The following is a 23,222-nucleotide window of genomic DNA, read 5'->3' on the forward strand; positions in this document are numbered from 1 at the left end:
CCCCCCCCCCCCGGAGTTCCTGGCACACCAGCGGCCCTGGGCCACATTGCTCACAGGTGCTTTCTGGCCTGACCTTTGTCCCTGCTGGTCCCTCTTTCTGTTTCCCGGAGGGCAGAGGCTCTGGGCACTGAAGGGCCGACCAGCAGACGGCAGCCACCAGTCCTCCACTAGACACCCGTGCCCCCCCAGCTGCTGGGCCGCGGGGGCCTTCGGGCACAGGGACAGACAGGCAGTCCCCGGAGGGCAGGCAGTGCCCAATGGCCAGGACACAGGCATGCCCTTCAACCTCGGGAAACACCGGGGCCCCTCCCCCTCTCTGAGCTCCGAGGTGGGGGGAATAGGTTCAGGGCACAGGGCAGACAATGGATGCCGGGAGAGATTCCGAGCACCTGAGGCTGAGGCAGGTGGTGAGGGTGGCCTTGGACCCAAGCCTCTGCCCCTCCCTCATCCACTCGGGGAGGAAGATGGGGCCCTGAGCCTGCCCCGCCTTGTCCCGTCGCCAGGGCCCGCTGGCCTGGGCTGCCCACTCCTACCCTCCCATCTCCGGGCCACTGCACCCCATTCTGGGGAGGGCACCCCACGTGGGCTCAGCCCTTCCCTCAATGCAGAGCCCTCTTGCCACCCCCTGGGTCAGTGCCCTTGGGGCCAGGCTGCCGGGATTCCACGCCTCACGGGGGGGCCGTGGGCATGGCTGCCGGGATTGGGGCATCCAGCTCCTCTGACTGCAGCAGATTTTGTGGGATCTGGAGGCCGAGGGTGGCAGAGCACATCAGCAGCCTCCAGGGAGATAACACAGTGGCCAGAAAATGGGGGTGGCGACTGCGGGGGGTGAAGAAAGTCCGGGAAAGCTGAATGCAGCATCAAACAGAAAACGGGCGCTGGCAGAAAACCGGAGTTGAGTAGAGGGGGTCCCACCAACACGGGCGCCCTAGTTTTTGCAAGCGCACCATCAAGACATATGACGTTGGTATTAAGGGCAAACCGTTGGGACTACCTTCACGATGCTTCTGTAAATCAACGTTGTTCCCAAGTAAAAGTGTGTTTAGAAAGGGGTTGAGCAGGCGATGGAGCCCCGAGTCCATGGTGTCTCCACAGATCCAAGGGGCAGGAATGGGCCTGGCTTGCATTTCCCCACCGTGCTACCAGCAGCAAGTGCAGGGGCTCCCTTCTGAGCCCCGCAGCGGCCCATACTTCCTGGGTCCCCGGAGGGTCAATTCTGGAAGGGGAGCAGACAATGCTCCTTGCTGCCATGTGTGGCGCTGTGGAGCACAGGCCCCGCAGCCCCGCAGCCTGGCGCCCGGCTCCAGCCCCCCTGCCGCTTGGGGCTCCCAGAACAGCACCCCTGCCCACACTCTCCCGCCACCCGTGAGGTGAGGTCCACAGCCTGGGCATCCAGCCACCTTCCCCCAGGGGCCCCCTGTGAACCTGGTCCCCAGTCAGGCAGGGGTTGGGTGGGGGTAGGAGCCGGGGACCAGCCTGGACAGGGAGTTTTCACACGCTGTTGACGGCCCTTGGCCCAGGTATCCGGTGGCTGCCCAGGCCCCCCTGAGCAGATTTCCTGACTGCTCTGGTACCCCACATTCCTCCTCAACATCTAACCAAGTGTAACTCGATGTCCCCGCTCTCAGAATGAATCCCCAGCACCGAATCAGTGCCTAGAAGGCACTCAACCAAGGTTCCCGTAAAGAAGGAAGGGGGCTTGGGGGGGCTCAAGCACTAGCAGCGGAAGTTGGGGAACTAGTTGAGGGCATGGGACTCACCGGTCCATCAAGTCTGGGTCACAGTTTCCACTGAATGCGGGCCTTGGGCTGGGCCTTTGTGGGGCCAGCACAGGCGGACGCTGAGGAGGAATGGGGGACTGTGGCCCCCCCGGCACCCCCAGGCCCCTGCAGAGAGTGAGGGGCCGTGGCTCTCCTGGCCCATGGCGCTGGGTTCAGGGGGTGGGACAGGAAGTGGCCAGGCTGACCCCCCGCCCTCTCTCGTTCTGTCCCCAGGGCTTCGCCTGCAAGAGCCGAGTGAACCGTGAGTACACCTCCGGGGGACTGGCTGCCCCTCCAGCCCTCATCCACCCGGGTCACCAGGGTCCCCTGTCCCCTCCCGGGGGCCAGAGCAGGGAGACCTGTCACTGCACTGGCCTTCCCCGCCTGCCTCACAGGCCAGAGTGCCCCCAGATGCCCCTGTCCACCCCCTGGCGCACGTGGGCAAGGCCCGCGGCTCACCCCCAGCTGCGCCTGCAGATCCAAGTCCCCAGTCCCACTCCACGGGACGGGGCTACCTCACTTTCCAAAGTGGCCGCACAGGCTTACCTCCCACCAGCAGTATACGGAGACCCCAGTTCCTCTCACCGGCTTTTCCAGTCTCTTCCAGTGCAAAATGACCCCCGTTTAAATATAGCTTTATTGTCCGGTGTGGCCTTTGTCATATCTGTGTGGCCCGCCTGTCCCTGGGAGCCCCCGCCCGCCACACAGCGCTTCTGTTTCCCTTCTCCCCAGAGGCCACGTGGCAGTTTTCCACTTTGGTGTGGTCACATTTCCCAGTCTCCTCTTTAATGGGTTTTGTGGCCTCGGGGGATCTTTTAAGGAAGTCTTCCCGGGTGGTAGACGCGGCCTCCCTGTTCCTGCTTCGCTGTGTTTCTAAAGGTTTTAAAGTGTTGCTTCCATTTAGCTCTTTAACTCACTGGGGCTTATTTCCACGCACGGTGTGAGGTAGGAGTGCCCGTGTGACGGCTGCGGCCCGGGGATGCCTGACGGCGGGGCAGGGGACCCAGCGCCACCCCTCAGCTGGGCTGGTGGCCGTCGGAGCGAGCCTCCCGTCCCTTCCTTTCCTCAAGGGTGCCCGCGTCCCTGAACCCGCAGGAGAAACGGGGCGGTGGGGGTGACCCGGAGGCCGTGGGGTCCGCCGTTGATGAAAACCCACGGGAAAGCGCACCTGCCCCCCAGACCCGCGGCGGGAGCGGGAACGCGCACCCACCTCCCCCTCTAGACCCACGGCAGGAGGGGGAACGCGCCCCCCGCCCCCGCCCCCCGCAGACCCGCGCCCACTCAACTCCAAGACCCATCGGGAGACAGCCCCAGGCCGGGGAGCTTAGGGTGCCATCAAGGCTGAGCAAAGCGAGGACAGCAGAAGCAAGAGAGGAGGTCCAGGAGCACGCGGACGGGGGAGGGGAATGGTCACCCCGCTTCCAAACACTGCAGCGACCCGACGGGAGAGGGCGCCCTGTGTCCGGAGCTGCGCCCCCTGCGGGCCGCTCAGGGGAACTGGTCCGCATCAACACCGCGGAGCGGTTTTCAAGGACAGACTCCAGACAACTCGAGACCATAAAAGAGGAGAATGAGGAATGTAACAACGTCCCAACAGACAACGCACCAGAAAGGCCAGCAAACTGTGAAATTTTACTTCAAAATTAGAAATTCTCGGAAGTGGGATGACAATACACAGAATTAGAAATTAATGAAAAATAATTTTAGAAATGAAGACTACGTTAGAAGAACCTGCGGGAACAGACCCGATATTAAACACCCAGGAGAGATACAAGATGAAAATGAGGAAATTTTTAAAAGTAAGTAAGAACTAGGGGCGCCTGGGTGGCTCAGTCGGTTGAGCCTCGGACTCCAGGTCATGACCTCGCTCGCTGTCCCTGCGTTGGAGCTGTGCTGGCCGCTCAGAGCCTGGAGCTGCTTCTGCTTCTGTCTCCCTCTCTCTCTGCCCCTCCCCCCACTGAAGCTCCGTCACTCTCTTTCTCTCAAAAATCAATAAACATTAAAAAAATTAGATAAAGAAGAACTGAAAAAAGATTAAAATGATGTGTGAATAAATGCTAAGTGTCACAGGTTGGCAAAGAATTTCCAAAATACAGATGATGTGTATTTCTTCTTTCTGAAGAAGAAACCCAGAACAAATACTAAGAACTACAGTTCTCAGAAGATTAAAAATTTTTTCTTGAAACTAGCTATTGAAAGGGCAAACCGTGGACCCACGAATATGGCTCCTGAATATCTAACACCAAAACATATTCTAGTAAAATTACTGGATCATAAAACGAAAGGGAAAAATCTTTTGGGCATGTAGGCAAGAAGAGCAGACAGCTTAAAGTGGAAAGAAAAGTATATTAGATCAGACTTCTCAACATTTCCCACTAGAAGGACAAAGCATAAAGCACGTTACAATTTATATCACAGCAATATTATATTTCAACCATCAGACTTGCTAAGGGACTAGATCTTAATTTTCCCAAACTCAAAAAAGAAAAGATAATTATGTGACTAGTAGAGTTGCTGTGGATATATCAGCAGTCACACTGTAATATATAAATGTGTCAGATCAGCAGGTTGTGTATCTTAAATTGATTCAATGCCATGGGTCAAGTATATTTCAATCAAAGAAAAGCCAGCCCGTAGGTACAGCACAACAAGCAGGGACACTGGGAATATTGTCCCCAGAGGCCCCTATGAGGAATCTGCTAGGAATCTGTTCCCACGAGGAACAGCCAAGCCGCCTGATGAAATGAGCATCAGAATTAGGTGTGTAAGTTACAATCGCGGCCACCTGCGGGGCTGAGGCTGCGAGTTACACGCGAGAGGGTGCCGTGGGTCCCAGCTTGATGTCCTGATGGCGTGGGTGGGGAACAGCCGTAAAAAACGGAGAAGAATGAGAAAATTATATCCCAAGACATGTTTTAACCGTTTCTCATCATCCTGATTGTTAGTGCCGTGACTAAGACCTGCGTCTGAAGTGTTGTTTGCACACAGCGAACGGCAGTTAGGACAGGTTTGCCTTCTATTATCTCGTGTTCCTGAGCATCGGCATCTCCAGCATGGAAGAAAGGAGAAGCAGAGGCATATAGAAAAGGTGAAGTAAAACCTTTCCTCTGAATTTGTAACGTAAGTATGACCTCGTGAGTCAGACTTACATTTATATAAATATATGGCCGCCCTTTCCACAGAAAAATTCTAGAACCGAGGACTAACTCATAGCCATGAGCCTCCTAGTGTCCAGGCTGTGGTTTTAAAATACCATTTCCCTCCAAAAGGAAGGAGGCAGGGCCTCTGAGAGAAGTGGCTGATTCCCAGTCTGGGCGGAACATGTGTGAGCAGAACCTGGGCCATCTTGTCACGCTGGCGAGCACGTCGGTGCCCGACCCGAAGTCCTATTAGCCGAGGGGACATTGTTTCAGCTTTTAGAAAAGAACAAGAATGGCAGTAAACTGCAGCCCCCGTGTAAACCCAGGCGTTGCTGGTGTTATGGTTTTAAAGAAATGGAACTCCTCATCCTCTGTGGGCGACAGGGAATCAGGGCATCCTCTTGAAAACCTGGGAAAGAAAAGGAAAGAATCGCGTCTTGGTTCTGCCTTCTGTGAGTCCACCTTGGAGTAAATAGGTATTCCAGCTCATAAGTGGAAACAAAACAGTAGAATTGTATCCCCATTTGGCATCTCCCAATGACATACGTGCTGGTGACAGCTAGCACCACAAGTGACCGAGGTCCAGACACTGGGCTGCACCCCGAGGACGCCTGGCAGGGACCCTGGCGGGGCAAGGAGGGGCCTGGGGACAGGCCAGCAAGCCTCACGTGTCACGTGAGGAGGCACAGCTGGGTGACCGAGGCACAGCGCGATGCAGACTCACCCCGCTGGGCTCCGCGCGCCGGTTCTGCGGTGAGGGCGGGCTTGCCGGGCTGGGGGCCGGCCATCTGGGGGCGATCGGACCATCCGCTCTGTGATAATTCACCGAGCTATGTTTTTTGAGGTGAGCTTTTCAGTATCTAAATTTCATTTTTACAGTAAAAAGCTTTTAAGAAGGGTCTTAACATTTTATACGCCTTTGCCTCTTCAATATGAATTGTTGATTATTCGTCAAATTTACTGAAAGTATCAGTAGATATTTTCCAATGTCTGTATTTTTTAATATTGCCAAAGAATTAACTCAGTTCCCTGTTACCTTGACCATCAGTTTAGCCTCAGAGCCCCCGGGTTAGGGGCTTCGGTCCACAAGACCGTCCCCTGACGTCAAATGCCAGTAGCAAGTCTGGGTTGTACCTGAACCGCTGACCAGCTGACTATGGATCAGAGGCTCCTACGACCCCCTCTTTGGGTTCAATTAATTTACCTGATTGGGTCAAAGAACTCAGAATCATTTTACTTACCAGATAACCAATTTGTTATAAAAGGGTATAAGTCTAGAGCAACCGGATAGAAGCAGGCAGGGACATGGCTGTGGGGGCACAGAGACCCCGTGTCTTCTGGGGGTGCCGCGCTCACAGCACTGTGTGTTCACCAATCAAAATATGCCCAAACCGTGTCTTTTTAAGCTCTTATGGAGGGTTTTACATAGGCACGACTGTATGAGTTCACTGGCCTGTGGAGATTGACTTGACCTCCAGCTCTTCTCCCCTCCACAGACGGCATCACATGGTTGGTTTCCCTGGCAACCAGCCCCCCTCCTTAGAGGATTCCCAAAACTTACCTCATTAACATAAACTCAGGTATGGTTGAAAGTGGTTTGTTATGAAGGACCTAAGACACCTTCCAGGCTCTTCTCTCTTGGGAAATTCCAAGGGTTTAGGATCTCTGCACCAGATAATGGGCACAGACCAATATATATTTATTATTAGTTACAACATCACACATTTGTATAGGAATTGCATTGAATTTATTAATTTGAGACAAATGGCATCAGAGTTGAGTCTTCCAGCCATGAACATGGTATGCCTTTCCCTTTATTTAGGTCTTGCTCAAAGCATTTATTTATGGTCTTCAGAGGCTGAAAGATACTATAAATGGTTTCCTTATTTTATTATATTTTCAGGTTGGTTTTGCTTGTGTAAAGCAATGCCATTTTTGTACATTGATCGTGTGTCCAAAACATTTGTTTAAAGCACTTTGTTACTTCTGGGACTCTTGGATGGCTCAGTTGGTTAAGCGTCCAACTCTAGATTTTGGCCAGGTCATGATCTCATGATTGATGAGTTCGAATCCCACATTGGGCTTGGTGCTGGCAGCAGGGAGCCTGCCTACAATTCTCTTTCTCTCTCCCTCTCTCTGCCCCTCCCAAGCTCTCTCTTTCTCTCTCTAGGTAAAAAACAAAAAAAAAAACCTTCTGATATTTCTACTAAATTTCCTGTTGAGTCTCTTAAGTTTTTATATATAAATAATCACATATTCAGCAAATGATGACAGTTTATAAACCCATGGGTGTTGTTTGTTTCTGGTCTTGTGGCCCTGGCTCCAATCACCAGGACAATGTTGAAGGGGAACCCTTGTCTGAGTCCTGATATTTATGGCAATGACTCCCAAGCCTTACCATTAAATATTAGGGGTACAGGGCCTTTGAAGTAGACGGCCTTGAGCTAGACAAGGAGGTACCTTCCTTTTCCTAGTTTTTTAGACATTCTTTATCATGAATAGGAAGTGAATTTTATGAAAACTTTGAGCATCTGCGAAGATAATCATAGAGCTTTTCTCCCTTAATCTTGTGATGAAGTGAACTGTGCGGATAGGGCTTCTCACGTCGGCTGTGCTCGGAGTCCTGAAACAAGCCCCATCCGGCCATGTCTACTCAGTTATTGAATCAAATGGCTGAAATTTGACTTAGGGTTTGCAGCTATGTTCTACGGGAGACTTTTACTTTGTGGTGTGAGCCCCTTAAAAGTGAGCGGTGCCCTGCGTCCTGCCCCCGCGCTCCCCTGCAGGGACGCCAGCAGACACTGGCCGAGTGACTTGAGTTCCTTCATTCTCCGTGTCCCCTCCTGTGTCTGCTGTGGTTCCCCCGTCTCTCTGCTGTCCTCTGGGCCATTCGCTGTGACCTTTCACTTCTCCAAGTCTCTCCTTGCTGAGGTCCAGTCTGCTCTTAAAATCATTTGTTGCATTTTTAATTTCTGTTTCTGTGGGTTTCATTTCTAGAAATTCTGTTTGTTTCTTCGGAATGTGCTTGGTCCCTCTTGGTAGCTGACTCCCCCACACGTGTCTTCAGACGTGTGTCACCGCGGTGGGTCTGCAGTTCCCACCTGACCTGCCGCCTGAAGACCGGAGCCGCCGGCCGGCCCCGCCGCTTCTCTCTCCCTCCCTGCTTGTTCGGCTTTAAATATGTCTGCTCAGGGAGCCTGGGAGGCTCAGTCAGTTAAGCGCCTGATTCTTGATTTTGACTTGGGTCATGAGTTCAAACCTCCGTGTGGGGCACCGCACTGACAGTGAGGAGCCTGCTTGGGGTTGCCCCCCCCCCCCCCCCCCCCCCCCCCCCCCCCCCCCCCCCCCCCCCCCCCCGCTCCTCCCCTACTTGTGCTCACTGCCTCGAGGGCCCGCTCTCTCTCTCAAAATAAATAATAAACTTTAAAAATAATAGGTCTGCTCAGTGCCCTTGAGAAATGATTCCTGGCACTCTCCAAGGCCTAGGATGCGGGGGGCTTCCCCAGACCAGAGTCACTGCCGTTTCTGAGCGGCTCCCAGGGGGAATGCCTGACGGTGAGGGCCGTCAGGACCACTTCGAATTAAAAACCAGGTTGAGGTCTCCTGGACCGTCCTAGAGATGCAAACCGGGGCTGGGGACCCGCACCCAGACCCGCCAGAGGTTGCCGGAAGCTCTGGCTTCCTCCCTGTCTGCTCAGAGTTGCCACAGCACAGGGCCGAGGGTAGGGGTGCTCCCCAGCTACCCAGGGCGATCCGGGGCCGCTCTGTGGTGCCCTCTGCCAATGTGGCTTCCTGGGCACCGTACCCCCTGCCCTTTCTCAGGCTTCGGCCTATGATCCTGACTCTCTTACCAGCTCTCACAAGTTTTGGTGAAGGTTTTCATACGCACAGCACGGCTCCGGGCCCAGCGGGAGCTGCAGGCCGCGGGGGGGGGGGGGGGGGGGGGGGGGGGGGGGGGGGGGGGGGGGGGGGGGGGCGGGGCCGCAGGGGGCGGGGCCGCGAGGCCACCGTCGCCGACTTACCGGGAACCGGGAACCGAAACTCCCACTTGTTTTTAAACACACAGAGGCCTTCTCCTCCTCTTCCTTTGTCAATAGGCATTTAAATTCGCCACCACGTTCGGCCAGTTCCTGAGCTCACTGTTCCCCTTTGTAACCTACTTCTTCCCTCTGGGTTCCCGCTTCTCCTTTTTCAGATACATCTGTCAGGTCTTCGCTGCGGCAGGTTTTCAAACCGGGGAAAGACCAAGTATATTTCCTTCTTGCTGAACCTTCACGCCGAGTTTGGGCTCACAGGGGTTTCCACGGGGATGTGTCCGTTGTCCGGATGCGCCACCGCTGGTCCCCCCTGGGTCCCATCCGCCCTCCTCTGCGGACGCTCTCCGTTCTGCCAGCTAATTTGGGACCAAAGCCTGTTCTTTACATTTTATTTAAAATCAGCAGCTTTCCCTCCCTGCAGCTCACTATTTTCCACGCTGACATGAGCCTCTCTCTGCAATGGCTCTACCTTTTTTTTTTTTTTTTTTTTAAATTCTGGTGTCGGTCTTGGTTGTCTGGAATAGATCTGGTTCTTTCTCAGAAAGGGTCACGAGAGCGATTTCTCATTCCTGCAGAAACACTTTCGCAGAGATGAGGACGACCTGGGGGTGGAAGAGAGCCTGGAAGCGCGGCTTCCCCGGGGAAGCTGCCCCCCAGGTGAGGGAAGAGCGGCCAGCAGTGTCCCCGCCACCCCGACAGGGCCTGGCGGACCCACCAGGCTTTGCCACAAAGTGTGTGGACGGCCGGGGGGTGGGTCGCCCCTCTTCTGACTCCAGCCACTGCCCTTGGGCGGCGTCCCTCCAGGAGGCTCCGAAGAGCCCATCGGATCCCACCCCAAGCTCCCATTAGCTCCAGGACCCCGGTGGGCCACGGACACACGGGCCAGCGGCCACGCCAGATTCGGACAATTCTTTAGAACTGTGTCCACTGCGGGAGCATTTTGTCACTGACACTTCAGAACGGCCAGCAGGTGGTGATCATGAAAGGCAAATCGGCTATTCTTGGACTTATTTTTTGTTAACTACCCATCACTTTCAGAGAAGGTGGCCTGGGACCTCCTCCCACTCCCTGCCCTGCCCCGCCGGCGTTTGAGGACCTGATGAAGGGAAGCTCACGGGGTATGAAGACAGTTGGGTCCTGGGTGCTTACGGCTTTTTTTTACGATTTTATTTTTAAGTAATCTCTACACCCAATGTGGGACTCGAACTCTCCATCCCCAGGTCAAGAGTCACGCGCTCCCCCAACTGAGCCAGTCAGGCGCCCCAAGCCTTTTTAAGAACATTTATTGTTTTACTGTTTTATTTTCCCCACTTCACACTGAGTCGGGAGAAACCCCCTCTCTTGGGGCCGAGCTCCGCCCAGCATCGCAGCTCGGACACCTGCTGCCTCCGGTACACACTGTACAGGAGCGGAAAGGGGGAACTCGCCTTCATGGCAGCACTGACGTCTGCACGTTAAATATTCCGTCTGCTGAGGTTTAACCTGTGAAACCTCTACCTCTGTTGAGATAATGGACAACCCCACGTCTGCTTTCTGTCCACAGCCATCAGCTCACATTTTCTAACGTTTTAGATCCGTGGAATCAGGCAGTGTGTGGGCTTGTGCCCGGCTCCTTTCACGCCGCACAGTCACAATCAGAGTCACCCGTGCGCTGCCCGTGTCAACAGCCTGCCCACGGGCGGAGCACCGCGCCGTGTGCCCGCTCACGGGCTAACGCACGGGTGGGTTGTCTCCCGCTTTGGGCTCCGGAAAACCAAACCACAGTCAACATTCGTGGGCAAGCCTGTCTCATGACTCGGGCAAATATCACGGCATGGAATGGCTTAGCGGACAGTGGGCGTACACTTACCTTCTAAAACGTTGCCAATTTTTTGGTGAAGTGGTTGTGACATTTATGTTCCCACCAGCAGTGTGTGAGGATCCTTATTCCGCGGTGCCCTTGTCTAGACCTGGGGTGGTCAGTCCTTGTCGCTGAGCCCTTCTCCAGGTGACACTAGCTCCTGGGGCTGAAGTTTCCATCTCCCTAACGTCTGTCAATGTGGAGCATTTCTTCCGGGGCTTTTTTGCCACTTTTATCTTCCGTGGTGAAGAATCTGCCCAGAAATTACTCTTTACAGGGTTGTTGGTTTCCTTACTATTAAATTTGGAAAGTTCTTTGCAGACTCTGAATACAAATTCCTCGGCAGATACATGATTTGCAAGTATTTTCTCTCAGCCCGTGACTTGTCTTCTCACTCTCTTGCCAGCATCTTTCAAAGATGGATTTTGACGAAGTCTAATTTATCAGTTTTTTCCTTTGTGATCATGAATTAGTGTTGTATCTAAGAAATCTTTGCCTAACTCAAGGTCATAAAGGCTGTTTTTTAAATATGTTTTCTTTTATTTATTATTTAGTTTTGAGAGAGAGAGAGAGACAGTGTAAGTGGGGGAGGGGCAGAGAGAGGGAGACACAGGATCCCAAACAGGCTCCAAGCTCTGCGCTGTCAGCACAGAGCCTGATGCGGGGCTTGAACTCACGAATCACGCGATCATGACCTGAGTGGAAGTCCGATGCTCAGCATACTGAGCCTCCCAGGCGCTGTGTTATTCTTCTAAAAGGGTTAACCTTTTAGGTCTTACATTTAAATCTATATATAGTCCATCTTTAGTGAACTTCATATATAGTTATATATATAGTGCAAGGTATGGATTAAAGGTTTTTTTGGCTTCCCTATGGACATTCAGTTGACCGACCCTATTTTTTGAAAAGACTTCCCTTTCCCACTGGGCTACCGAGCATGTGATTGACAGTCAGCCACCACACATGGGCGGTCTGTTTTTGGACTTTATTCTGTTTCATCCATTTGTCTATCTTGACACCAACACCACACCCTGCTGACCCCTCACGTGATTACTTTATAGTAAGTCCTGAAGTTAGGCTGTGCTGGCCTGCAGATTTGTTCTTCTTTATCATAGATGATTTGGCTCTTCTAGATCCTTTGCGTTTCCATGTGAATTTTCAAATCAGCGTGTCAGTTCTGGGGAAAAAAGACTTCCTACAAAACGGATTTTGGGGGTGCTTGGGTGGCTCAGTCAGTTAAGCCTCTGGCTTCGGCTCAGGTCCGATCTCACAGTTTGTGGGTTCAAGCCCCACGTTGGGCTCTGTGCTGACAGCTCAGAGCCTGGAGCCTGCTTCGGGTTCTGTGTCTCCCTCTCTCTCTGCCCCTCCCCCATTCATGCTTTGTTTCTCTCTGTCTCAATAACAAATAAAAATTTTTTTAAAAAAAGGATTTTGATCTCAATTTCATTGACTCTATGGATCAGTTTGGGGAGAATTGACGTCTTAGGAATTTCGAGTCTTCTGACCCATGAACCCAGTCTACTTCTCCATTTACTGGGACTTTTCCTTAATTTCCCTTAGCAATATTTTGTAGTTTTCAAGGCATAGATTTTGTACATCTTTTGTCAGATTTGTCCCTAAGTATTTCATGTTTTTATGTTATTGTAAATGGTCTTCTAAAAATTTCAATTTGAAATTGTTAGAAATATGGTTTGTTTTTGTATATTGATCTTGACTCTTGCAATTTGCTAAACTTACTTAATTCTAGTCCCTTTTCTGTATGTGCATCAGACTAGAGACAACCACATTGCCTTCTTTCCTTCCAAGCTGAAAAGGAAGTTTATTTTCCTGCCTTATTGCGTTGACTAGGATCTCCACCACGACGTTGAGGAGACGTGATCGGATCGGTGACCTGGCCTTGCTCCTGATCTTAGGGGAAACTGCCTTCTTACACTGGCGAACGTGAGAGGAACTAGAAGTTTCCCATTGATGGCCTTCATTTGAGAAAGTTCCCTTACATTTCTTGTTTCCTGAAAGTTCTTATTAGGATTAGATATTGGATTTTGTAAAATAGTTTTGCCATGACTATTGAGATGACCATATGTGATTGTCAAAATTTGTTAACAGAGTTAATTATAGTGATTGATTTTTTAAATTTTTTAATCTTTCCTTATTTTTGAGAGAGACAGACAGACAGAGCATGAGCTGGGGAGGGGCAGAGAGAGAGGAAGACACAGAATCTGAAGCAGGCTCCAGGCTCTGAGCTGTCAGCACAGAGCCTGACGCGGGGCTTGAACTCACAGACTCCAAGATCCTGAGCTGAAGTCAGACCCTTAACCAACTGAGCCACCCACATGTCCCAGTGATTGATTTTTTAACATAAAACCAATCTTGCATTTTTAGGACAAACTACACCTGGTAATTGTGTGTTATTCTTTTATATATCGTTGGATTCCATTTACTAAAATTTTAATTTTATTTAGAGTTTTTACTCTATGGCCATAGGGTATCTGTAGTTTTGTTTTTTTGTAATGTTTTTGTCAAGTTTTGATATCAGAGAATGAGTTCTGAACTATTCCCTCTTCCAGTTTTCTGGAAAAATCCACGTAGAACTGGTGGTATTTCTTTCTTATTTTTTTAAATTTTTAATGTTTATTTATTTTTGAGAGGGAAAGAGACAGACATGAGCAGGGGAGGGGCAGAGAGAGAGGGAGACACAGAATCCAAAGCAGGCCCCAGGCTCTGAGCTGTCAGCACAGAGCCTGACACAGGGCTCGAACCCACAAACTGTGAAATCATGACCTGAGCCGGAGTCGGACACTTAACCGACTGAGCTACCCAGGCGCCTCAGTATTTCTTTCTTAAACATCTGCTTTCATTGACTTTCCTCTATTGCTTTTCTGTTTCCTATGTCATTAGTTTCCACTCTGATCTTTATTATTTCCTTTTTTCTGACTACTTTGGGTTTTGTTACTCTTTCCTCCCCAGTTTAAGATACAACTGACATATAACTTAGCGTTAGTTTGGGTGTACGTTTACTCTCCTCTCTCTAGTTCCTTGAGGAAGAAGCTGCAGCGACTAATGTGAGGATTTTTTCTAACATAGGAGTTTCTCCGACATTACAGATTTCTACAGATTTCTCCCTAATACTGCTTTGGCAGCATCCAAATGTCTTTATATGTTGTTTTTTCATTTTCATTCAGTTCAAAGTAATTTCTAATTTTTATTTCTTCCTTGTCCCAAGGGCTATTTAGAAGTGTATTGTTTAGTTTTCAAATATTGGGAAAATGTTCAGAAATACTTTATTGATCTCTAATTCCATTTTGCTCAGAGAAGATGCTTTGTTTGGTCTGAATCCTTTTAAATTTATTGAGACTTTTATGTGCGAGGATATAGTCTATCTTGATAAGTGTTCCATTTGAGAGGCACCGTGTTGTCGTGACAACCGTGTTGTCATCGGGTGCGGTGCCCTGTAGGTGCAGTCGGGCCGGGCTGGCAGGCAGCATTATACCAGGTCCCTCTGTTCTTCCTGGTTTTTCTGTCTGTGTGACAGTCAAGCAACGAGGAAAGATGTGGCTGTAGGCTTGTCTCTGCCCCTGGTAGTTGTATCGGTTTTGTCTTACCTACTGCGAAACCCCAATGCGAAGTGCAGTGTCAATTTAGGATTGTCGCGTCCTACTGATGAATTGCTCCCTCTGTTACTGTGAAATGAATACCTTTATCGCTGATAAGATTCTTTGCCATGAAGTCCATGTTGTCCGGTAACAACTACTCCCACTTTCTTTGATTAGCACTAGCACGCTATGTCTTTTTGCATTTGTGTCTTTCTATTTAAAGTGTATTTCTTATAAGCAGTTTAGAGTTGGGTCTTGCATTCTATACAGTCTGAAAATCTTTGCCTAACTATGGTATCATTTAATCCTAATATGATTATTGAGATGGTTAGGTTTAAATTGGTCTGATTCCTATTTGTTCCATCTCTTCGTTAACTTTTTCTTTTTCTGCTTTCTTAGTTATTCCCGTGTGTGTGTGTGTGATTTCCTTTTATCTTCTTAGTTGACATAATAGTTCAAGCTGGTATTTTAGTGATTGCTTTGGTGTTTTTTGCTTTGTTTTGTTTTTTGGAATTTTTTTTTTTTTTGGCATTTAGAATATACATCTTTACCTCCTGAGCCCCTCCCCCCACCACAGCCGGGAAAAGCTCTGACGCATTTGTGGGACTCACCGACGTGTCCCCCGTGTGAGGGACAGCAGGCGCTTTCATTTCCCTGTGTCACGTCATGAAACCGTTGCTCCACGTATTTTGTCTGGTTTTCCAGGCCGTGTGAGGCAACAGGGCCCCCCCCGACTCCCTGAGGCTGCCTTGGCCACAGTGGGGTCCACGGAGCTGGATTTCCTTCCCATGAAAGAAATCTGCGTCCTGCGAAGTCTGTTCCCGAAGCCAGGCAGAACGGGCTGCAGGGCGACAGGTGCCCAGGGCCTCACCTCCAGCAGCATGTCCGTCGGGCCCCGCAGGCCACTGCTCTCCGGCACTGCTCTGCCTCCTCGCAGCCCACCCGCTGGCATTCCGTCTGGAGAAGGGCCCCGAGCAGACACAGCCTGTGGCCCCAGGCGCGGGGGGAGAGCGCTGCTCTGGGCCTCCGGGTGGGCGCCTCGCCCTCGAGCGCTGGGCCTTTGAGGAGCGGCCACTTCTGCCTCGGTCTCTCCTCAGGGGCGGCTGGTGCGCCGTCTCCCGCGGCTCCCCGCTGGGCTGGCGTGTTGGCACTGCCTCCTGGTCTGACAGGCTGTGGTGCCCGCACTTGCCCTTGACTTCTGTCCCCAGTGACGTCCCCCTCACACGCCCCCTGCGAGTTCTGAGCCCCCGAGGGGCCCACTGACCACACACGCCTTCCCCTTCCTGGACTCACGGACTCCGCGTCACCAGGCTTCACAGCCATCTCTCACGCCCGCAGATGAGCCACAGCCCCGCGTGCGGAGGGCGCCTGGGCCGCCGACTCTGGGGCTCAGGCCTCCCCAGGGCTCCACGGCCCTGGCGGAGCTAACGCCGCCGGCCGTCCCCCAAGTCCCTCGCTGCCAGTGAGGCCAAGCGAAGGCCACAACTGCTGCTCGGCCCCAGGGCCCGGAAGTGAGGCCCCGGCGGCCCTGCCTGCAGCAGGGTAGCCGCTGCCTTGTGGCCAGAGCCCGAGGCTGCATGACAGGGTCACGACCTGGGTGCCCTTAGCAGGCCGCTTCTGTTGTTCCTCTTTGAAGACGGGCGACGGGGTTTGCCAGCTTACAGGAAGGCAGGCTCCACTCACCCCTGCGGGCCAGGTGCGGCAGCCGCTTCCCACGCCCGGGTGTGGCCTGCGCCCAGGCCTAGCTCCTCTCCGATCCCCAGAGGGCAGTTGGCTCAGGGGAGGGTCCATTATTCACGGGGTGGGGGCAGCTCCCTGATGGGGCAAGAAGTGAGGACCCCTCCCCGGACACGCGCTCCGAGGGCTCTCTCCCAGGCCGGGTGCCCACAAAGCGTCACGCGGGTGCTGGGGAGCCCCGTGGCGCTCACCGCCTTCTCTCCTCCTCAGGGAGTATTTTTAACAGCTTCTGCCGGCAGTCCCCCACGTCCATGTCCAGGTCCGTCCTGGAGGCCCTGACCGTGTCCACCGCCATGAGGTGCGCCCCCCGGGATGGCTGCTCCCTGCTGCTGCGCGTGCAGGCCTCCCTGACGCTGCACGGTGAGCCCGGGCCTGTGCTGCCTGAGAGCGGGGGAGCACCCAGGAAGCGGGGTGGCGGGCTCGGGGCTCCCTTAACTCCACACCGATTCGAGGGGCGGGGGAAGGGGCCGGGGGGCGGGGCCTGCCAGCTGCACATCACAGAGAGGAGCCCTACCTGGTCCCTCCCTTCACCCAGAGAGCCTGCGGGGCCTGGAGGCCTGCTCCATGAGGCTGGACACCCAGGAGACCCAGTGTCAGAGCGTTCGGATCTCCAGGGTCTCCCGCCAACGACACGCAGGGCAGCAGGTAAGGCCGGCGCCTGACCCAGACCTGCCGATCCAGCCAGCCCCAAGCCTCTGCCGGGCGGGCGCCGCTGTCCCCCGCTGTCCCTGGCTGCCCTCCTTTCCTTGACACCTGACCCACCCAATGCCCAAGGAACGGGCACCCCTTCTGCTGAGCTCCAGCTGCGCAAGGCGGAGCTAGCCGGCTGGGGACGGGTAGTCAGAGGCCCCAGGCCCGCCTGGCTCACACCTGTGCCTGCCCAGCTCCAGGTGCACTTTGATTGCTTCGAAGTTAGCGTGGCTCAGAGCCTCTACGTCACCCTGAGGACAGTCCCCTACTTCTGTGGGGTCCAGCTGGACCAACAATACCATGTGGAAGGTGGGAGCCCATGGGGCTGGGCTGAGTACGGCTGCCTCTGGCATCTGGGGACTGACTAGGGGTGGGACACATGGGGCAGGGGGCAGGTTCCATGCTGGACGGCTCCCAGCAAGCACCTTTGGCTTAATTTGGAGTCCCGGCCTCCCTGGAGATGCGGGACTTCTGTGGAGCACGCGGGCAGAGGCCCAACTCGGGGTGCGGCTCCTGGAACAGAGAGTCTGGGCCCACTCTTGCCTATGCGTTTGCAGACTGCAGAGACAACGACGTTGGGAGGAACTTGCCCTTCTGCTTTGGTGAGGCCCCCTCCCCAGGTGGGACCACAGCCCCGCAGCCCCTGGGAAGCCCCTTAGGTGGCTACAGGGCACCAACCGGCCCCCCCACTGAGATCTTCTGCCCCCTCCACACACTTGGGAAATCATGATGGGTCCCCAGGTGGGCGATTCCCAAATGCCTGGGTCCGGCAGGGGTCGCCACCTCGAGGCGCTCAGGACAGGTGGGGACCTGTGTAAGGTGACCTCTAGGCCCAGCGTGGCCTCCACCTGCCGCCGTTTTGTAGACGGGAAGTTCTCCTACTCGGTGGACCGCGGCCGCAAGGTCATTCTGGTACAAGTGCCAGAGGCCCCTGGGGACTCCGACTACTACGTGCGGCTCTGCCTCAAGTGGTTCGCCTGCGAGGACGTGGGGGCCCCAGTGCGGGTGAGCCCGGCACCCCCCTCACTGCGGACGCCGCCTCCGGGCCCAGACCACTGCCCCCCCCCCCCGCCCAAGTTCCGCCCCGGACCACGCCCCTCAAGCCCCAGGCCTCACCCACTCCAGGAAGGCCCCGCCCACCCACCGGGCCCCCAGCCCCTGAGGCCTCTGCTCCCCCGCAGGTGAGCGGGGTCTCCGGCGCCATCTCTCTGCCCTACAGCCAAGAGCTGCCTTGCCTGTGCCTTGAGGTCAGTGAGTGAGGCCTTCACCGCTGGGAGGAGACAGGGGGACGGGCAGGACCTGCGCTGACCCCGGCCCCCCCGCCCCGCAGGGCTGGGCTGCGACCCCCGACGCAGTGCGGATGCAGGCCTGCCCGTTCGAAAATGGCAAGTGCCCCTGGCGTGGAGTAGGGGCCGGAGAGCGGACGCGGGCGGGAGGCGGCGGGTCCGAGGTGCTTGGCAGGGTGGGGGCCCGCCCGGCCCGGGTTCTTGCTCTTGCTTCGGACAACACGTAGCCAAAGGTGTGTCCCAAGCAAGCCCCTTCAGTGGCAGAATCTGCAGATGTGTGTGCGCCCGCGTGCGCGCACCGGTATACGCGTGTGCACGTGCCCGGCCCGTGTTGTTGCGAGCGGTCTGATGCGGGGAGGAGGGTTATCCTGCGCTGGGCTCCGCTCCCTGACACTGCACGGGCACGTGCGCCCGCGCGCACACACACACCCACACACCCCTGGGCCAGGGCCCGGAGACCTGCCGCGAAATTGCACCTGAGTCTCGACGTGGCCCAACAGTCCCGTGAGCAGGTGCCGGGCTCGGCTGACTGGAGCCCCGGGGGAGGGTCCCTGCAGACACGGAGGCGCTGTGGGACGCCATCCGCTACCACCCCGGGAACCAGGCGCTGAGCTGGGAGCCCGCCTGCCCCGTGAGCGCCCACGTGAGCCTGTGCTGGCGCCCGGAGCCAGGGGCCCGATGCCACGAGCTGGAGCACTCGGGCCGGCCCGCCCGAGGCAGGGTGAGTGCCCGCCGCGCGGGGCTAGGGGTGGGCACGGACGGCCAGGGCCTGACCTGAGCCCGGCCTCCTCAGGTGCAGTACCCGCTGGTGGACACCCAGCCCCAGCTCTGCCTGAAGGTGAGGGGCCGGGCGCACTTTGCAGAGGCAGCAGGGAGGCCGGAGGGGGCGTCCAGCCACACTCACTCCCAGACCTTGCCCTGCCCTGGGGCCCAGCCTCCCGGTGACCCCTCCGCCCCACCCCCGGTCTGACAGTGGGTGCCGCTGAAGGGTTCTGCGGGGAAGAGGGAGGCCCAGCCCAGAGCCCCCAGCCACCCCCCCCCCATGCCACAGCCTCACCCCTTGTGGCCTCCCTGCAGTTCTCCACCAGCCTGGGCTTCTGGGTGAGGTGCCCTTTCGAACAGCGACCCTTCCCAGGTGAGCTCTGGGCGGGGCCCGGGCTGGGAAGCTGGTGGGCGGGGCCCCGGGGCAGGGAAGCTGGCCTGGCCCCTTGCTGTGCGGATGCCGCAAATAAAGCCCTTTTCTCGGCCAGGCAGGATGACAGGGTGCTGGGTCAGGGAGAGGGGGCGTGGAAGTGGGGGGGGGGGTGGCGGCTGGGCCTCAACCTTCCACCCCACAGCCTGGAAGATGACCGTCCAGCCAGCGGCGTCCCAGGGCCACCTCCGGGTCACCTTCTTTTCGCCCAGCGCTGCCAGCTTCACGGTGCACCTGTGTCACCAAAGGAAGACAGGGCCCCCTGCCTGCGGCCCAGCGTTCCAGGCCACGCCCCTCCCTCCAGCCTCAGTGAGCCGGTGGGGCGGGCACCTTCCTGGGGAGGGGGACTGACCCCATCACTGTCCTGAGTCAGCCCCTGGAGGCCACCCGGTGTGGACGGGTGCAGGGCCGCTCTGCTGTGTGGGCTCTGACACGTATGGTGTGTGCCACAGGGACACAGTATGGCCGGCCTTGTCCCCCCCCACTTCCTATGACCCCCCCCCCTCCCAACCCAGGGCGACTTCATGGCTGACCCCGCAGTTGCCTTCGTGGACATTCCCAGGGATGAGGCCTGTGACGCCGGCACCTGCATCCAGGTGGGCGGTGCTCCCCCGCCCCAGCTACTCCCCAGGCTGTCACTCTGGGGGACGCAGTCAGGGTGCAGGGAGGAGGCCGCAGGCTGACCACAGCCCCCTTGCAGGGCTGGAGGACTGACGTGCACTTCTCCGCCCCCCAGCAGCTATGTGACCTTCAGTGCAGTGAGTGCCGGAACGAGGCCTCGGGCCACTGGGGCGCGGGGGAGTGGACGCTCATGGGCAGCAGGAGGCCAGGGCCGGACGCCAGCCTCAGCTCGGAGCCGGGCCCTGTCTCCCACTGTCAGGGTGGGGGGTATGCGCCGCTCGGGAGACCGGGCACCGGTGGGGGACAGAGGGGCCACCTGCCTTGGAGTCAGGCCAGGCTCCTGTGCCAGGATGAAGACAGGCCGGACAGCAGTCGGGGCCTGGCCCACCCCTGCCGTCCATCCTTGGGCACCCGCAGGGCCGCTTCCTCCTCCCTGCGTGTCCATCAGCCCTGGCCAGGGCTCTGGTGCGAACTGTCCGGGAACCTGGGACGTCCGTCAGCCCGCCGTCACCCACGCAGGCTGCTTGGGCCCAGATTCCTGGGATCTCGGGCTTACCAGGAGGCAGAGCAAACCGCCTGGGTCCTGGGTGTGACCCAGGAGGGTGGCCTCGGCCTGCGGGGCCTGACACGGCACCGGGAGGTGGGCGGGAGCGGCCCGCCAGCTGCACGAGCCACGGCCCTCCTGGCTGCTCAGTGGAGAGCAAACGGCAGAGGCCCTGGAGGCAGAGCGAGGTGGGGAGGGGCGGGCTGGCACCCAGGCCTCCGGGCGGCTCGCACCCTTCCCAAAGCTGGTAGTCTGGGCAGGGCCTTTTGCACCTGTATCCCCCAACTCCCCCCAGCCCCCAGGGCAGCTTTTCCGCCAAGTCTGGGTCCCCATTGCTCAGCAAAGACCCCCTCCAGCAGATGTGGCGGGGGGTGGCGGTCACCCTGAGGGCCTGTGTCTGGAGCAGGGCTCCACCTCCTGTCAGCCAGGTGACCGGGGAGCTGGCCCCAGCCGCTGCCGGCACCTCCTTGCCACACTGGGCGAGTCCTAGGGGCCCAGGGACCGGCCCGTGAGCAGAGAGCGTAGGCTGCTTTGGGGTCTAGGTGGACTGCGCCTGAAGATAGGACGTGTGCCTGCTGCCAGCCCCGGGCTCTGCAGGACGGGCAGCCCGGAAGGGCCTGGAAGGGCCTCCCTAGTGAGCCTGGAGCGTTTGGAGCCCGCAGCCCCCTCCCCTTCCTCACAGCTGGGGGTGAGCTGGAGGAGGCGTGCCTCCCACAAGGTGGTATCGTGTAGACTGAACCAGCACCCCATTCCTCTCTTTCCAGCTGCCACCCAGGGGACAGCAGATTGAGACCAGGAGCCTCATGGAGCACAAGCAAGCGCCCTGGGGTGCTGAGGAGGCCAGCTCACACCTGGGCCCCTGAGCCTCTGGCCGCAGAAGCCAGGCCTCAGAACTCGGAGGGGGCTCCGCTGGACACGGGCCGGGGGGCCAGCCGCCTTCCGTCTCCCCCGCCGCCTACGCTCCCTGGGGGCTCTCAAGCTGGACTGAGGGCTTTGGGTCAGATGAAGGACCTTCAGACCCTTTCTGAACCCCCTTTCTGAAGGCCTCCGGAATGGCTGGGAGGGCTGCTACTCTCCTGGCTGGCCTGGCCTCTGACCTGTCCTGTCTCAGCTTGGTGCGTGCTCCCTCTGGACCACCTATGGTCAAGGCCACCACCCTTGGCCCCTGCCTGGTGGCCACCAGAGCTTTCCCAGGGCCCGGAGAGCAGCGTGTGACCCCTTGCTGTGGCTGACGAGGCTGTTGGCTCAGGACCACCCCCAGCTCCTGCGCAGAGCGCTCCCACACCGGCTGTCCACGCCCTGGAGGCCCCCACCGCCCCGGCTGGGCCTCCACCCTGCCCCCTGCACCCGCCTGCCCAGAGCTCAGGTCACCTCCCGCAGCCCAGCGAGTCTGGCGAAGGATGGTCACTTCCTGTGGCCTCAGGAGCCACCCGCCAGGATGTGCCATTCGCAGAAGTATCATTCTCATCGAGGGCCACTGTGTGCCATCTGTGCTCAAGGGACCCCTGGCCCTGCAGCGTGATCTCCACACCCTGGGCCAGGGTCGCCTAGCAGCCAGCCCAGGAGATGTGTCCCCAAAGGACCACCAGGCCGCCCCTCCTACACCTGGAGTCCGGCTCCATGTCCACCTGACCACAGTGACCCCGAGACAGACGCCTGGCCGGGTGCCCCATCGAGCTGCCATGTTCAAATGCACACCCCCTCCCAAGCCGGGCCCTGCTGCACCCCCTTCCCGCCTTGTGGGCCGCTGCCCGCAGCAGACTAGGGGCTGGCAGACCCAGTAAACGCTTGTCCACGCAGCTCGCCTCTTCCCTTGAGGACAGACATGGGGTCCGCAGGGCGAGGTAACCCCTGGGGCGAGCGGGGTGGCAAGGATTCTGGCCCCAGGGGCACCTGTTCCAATGGGGCGAGGGCGGAACCGCCCCCGCAGACAGAGCCGCTGCCCTCCCCACACCCCACCACGTACGAGCCCCCAGGCTGTCCCCCGAGGACCCCCACAGGCTGGAGATGCCAACACCAATGGGGGGGAGGGGGCACATGTGGGAGGGAGAGTGGGAGGTGAGAGGCGACCGCTGCACTGCGGGAGCTCAGCCCAGAGACCCGCCCCCAGGACTGCAGGGGCAGAGCAGGGGGCGCCCTTTCCTGAACCCCCACCTCCAGTGTCCAGGGCCATCCAGTAAAGGGGCTGCGAGAGTCCGGGGCAAACCAGGAGCTGAAAGGGGGAGGGGGCGCTGGAGGATGGAGGGGCAGAGAGGCCTCCCCCTCGGGTCCCAGGCCGCCCACTCCTATCCCAGGTCGGGGTTTCGGGGGCTCCGCGCTCACCACGTTTTCGCCGTGCCCGGCTCTTGAGGGCATGGGATCCTTTGGAGGCCCTTGTCTGCCCGCGGTGCCCCCTCCCCGTCAAGGCGCAGGGCAGGGAGGGGGACCGGAGGTCTGGCCGCGGAAGTAACATGGACAAAGATCCCCGCCTTGCAGCGGGGGACCAAGCCGGGGTCTCCCCCTGGACTGGGGCTGACTGGGTCAGGAGACTCAGCCCAGAGGCCTAGGCAAACAGGGACCGTTGGTCACCCTACCAGGAACGGAGTTTTGCGTGGGCGAGACAGACCACTAAATACATAAATTGTACGGGGTGCGCTGTGCAGGACTGAGGCTGGGGTGAAGGGGGCGGGGAAAGCAGACAGGAAGTGTGGGGGAGGGCGCGCCATGTTCAAGAGGATGGTCCTGGTGCAGAGGTGAAGGGTCAGGAGCCACCTGCTTCTAACAGGATCTGATGATAGGTGAG

The 23,222-nt window shown here is 57.1% G+C and overlaps 1 protein-coding gene across 2 annotated transcripts in view; it reads left to right on the top strand.

The window, feature by feature from the left end:
• IL17REL (interleukin 17 receptor E like) overlaps positions 1 to 22,239 on the top strand; it is a 24,391-nt gene extending 2,152 nt beyond the window's left edge. The window contains exons 2-16 of one of the 2 annotated variants that reach the window (XM_029954194.1): positions 1,995 to 2,022; positions 16,318 to 16,467; positions 16,643 to 16,752; positions 16,992 to 17,106; positions 17,355 to 17,399; positions 17,663 to 17,802; positions 17,979 to 18,044; positions 18,128 to 18,182; positions 18,641 to 18,804; positions 18,877 to 18,921; positions 19,161 to 19,218; positions 19,421 to 19,584; positions 19,791 to 19,871; positions 19,976 to 20,033; positions 21,205 to 22,239. In XM_029954194.1, the coding sequence (XP_029810054.1) occupies positions 1,995 to 2,022; positions 16,318 to 16,467; positions 16,643 to 16,752; positions 16,992 to 17,106; positions 17,355 to 17,399; positions 17,663 to 17,802; positions 17,979 to 18,044; positions 18,128 to 18,182; positions 18,641 to 18,804; positions 18,877 to 18,921; positions 19,161 to 19,218; positions 19,421 to 19,584; positions 19,791 to 19,871; positions 19,976 to 20,033; positions 21,205 to 21,230 (1,305 nt within the window). In that variant the 3' untranslated portion in view covers positions 21,231 to 22,239. The remainder of the gene's footprint in view (positions 1 to 1,994; positions 2,023 to 16,317; positions 16,468 to 16,642; positions 16,753 to 16,991; positions 17,107 to 17,354; positions 17,400 to 17,662; positions 17,803 to 17,978; positions 18,045 to 18,127; positions 18,183 to 18,640; positions 18,805 to 18,876; positions 18,922 to 19,160; positions 19,219 to 19,420; positions 19,585 to 19,790; positions 19,872 to 19,975; positions 20,034 to 21,204) is intronic. The other variant, XM_029954193.1, reaches the window with a different exon arrangement.
• Positions 22,240 to 23,222: the final 983 nt, after the last annotated feature.

This window comes from Suricata suricatta, chromosome 10 (genome assembly GCF_006229205.1).
Source record: "Suricata suricatta isolate VVHF042 chromosome 10, meerkat_22Aug2017_6uvM2_HiC, whole genome shotgun sequence".
In the NCBI taxonomy this organism is placed as follows: domain Eukaryota; kingdom Metazoa; phylum Chordata; class Mammalia; order Carnivora; family Herpestidae; genus Suricata; species Suricata suricatta.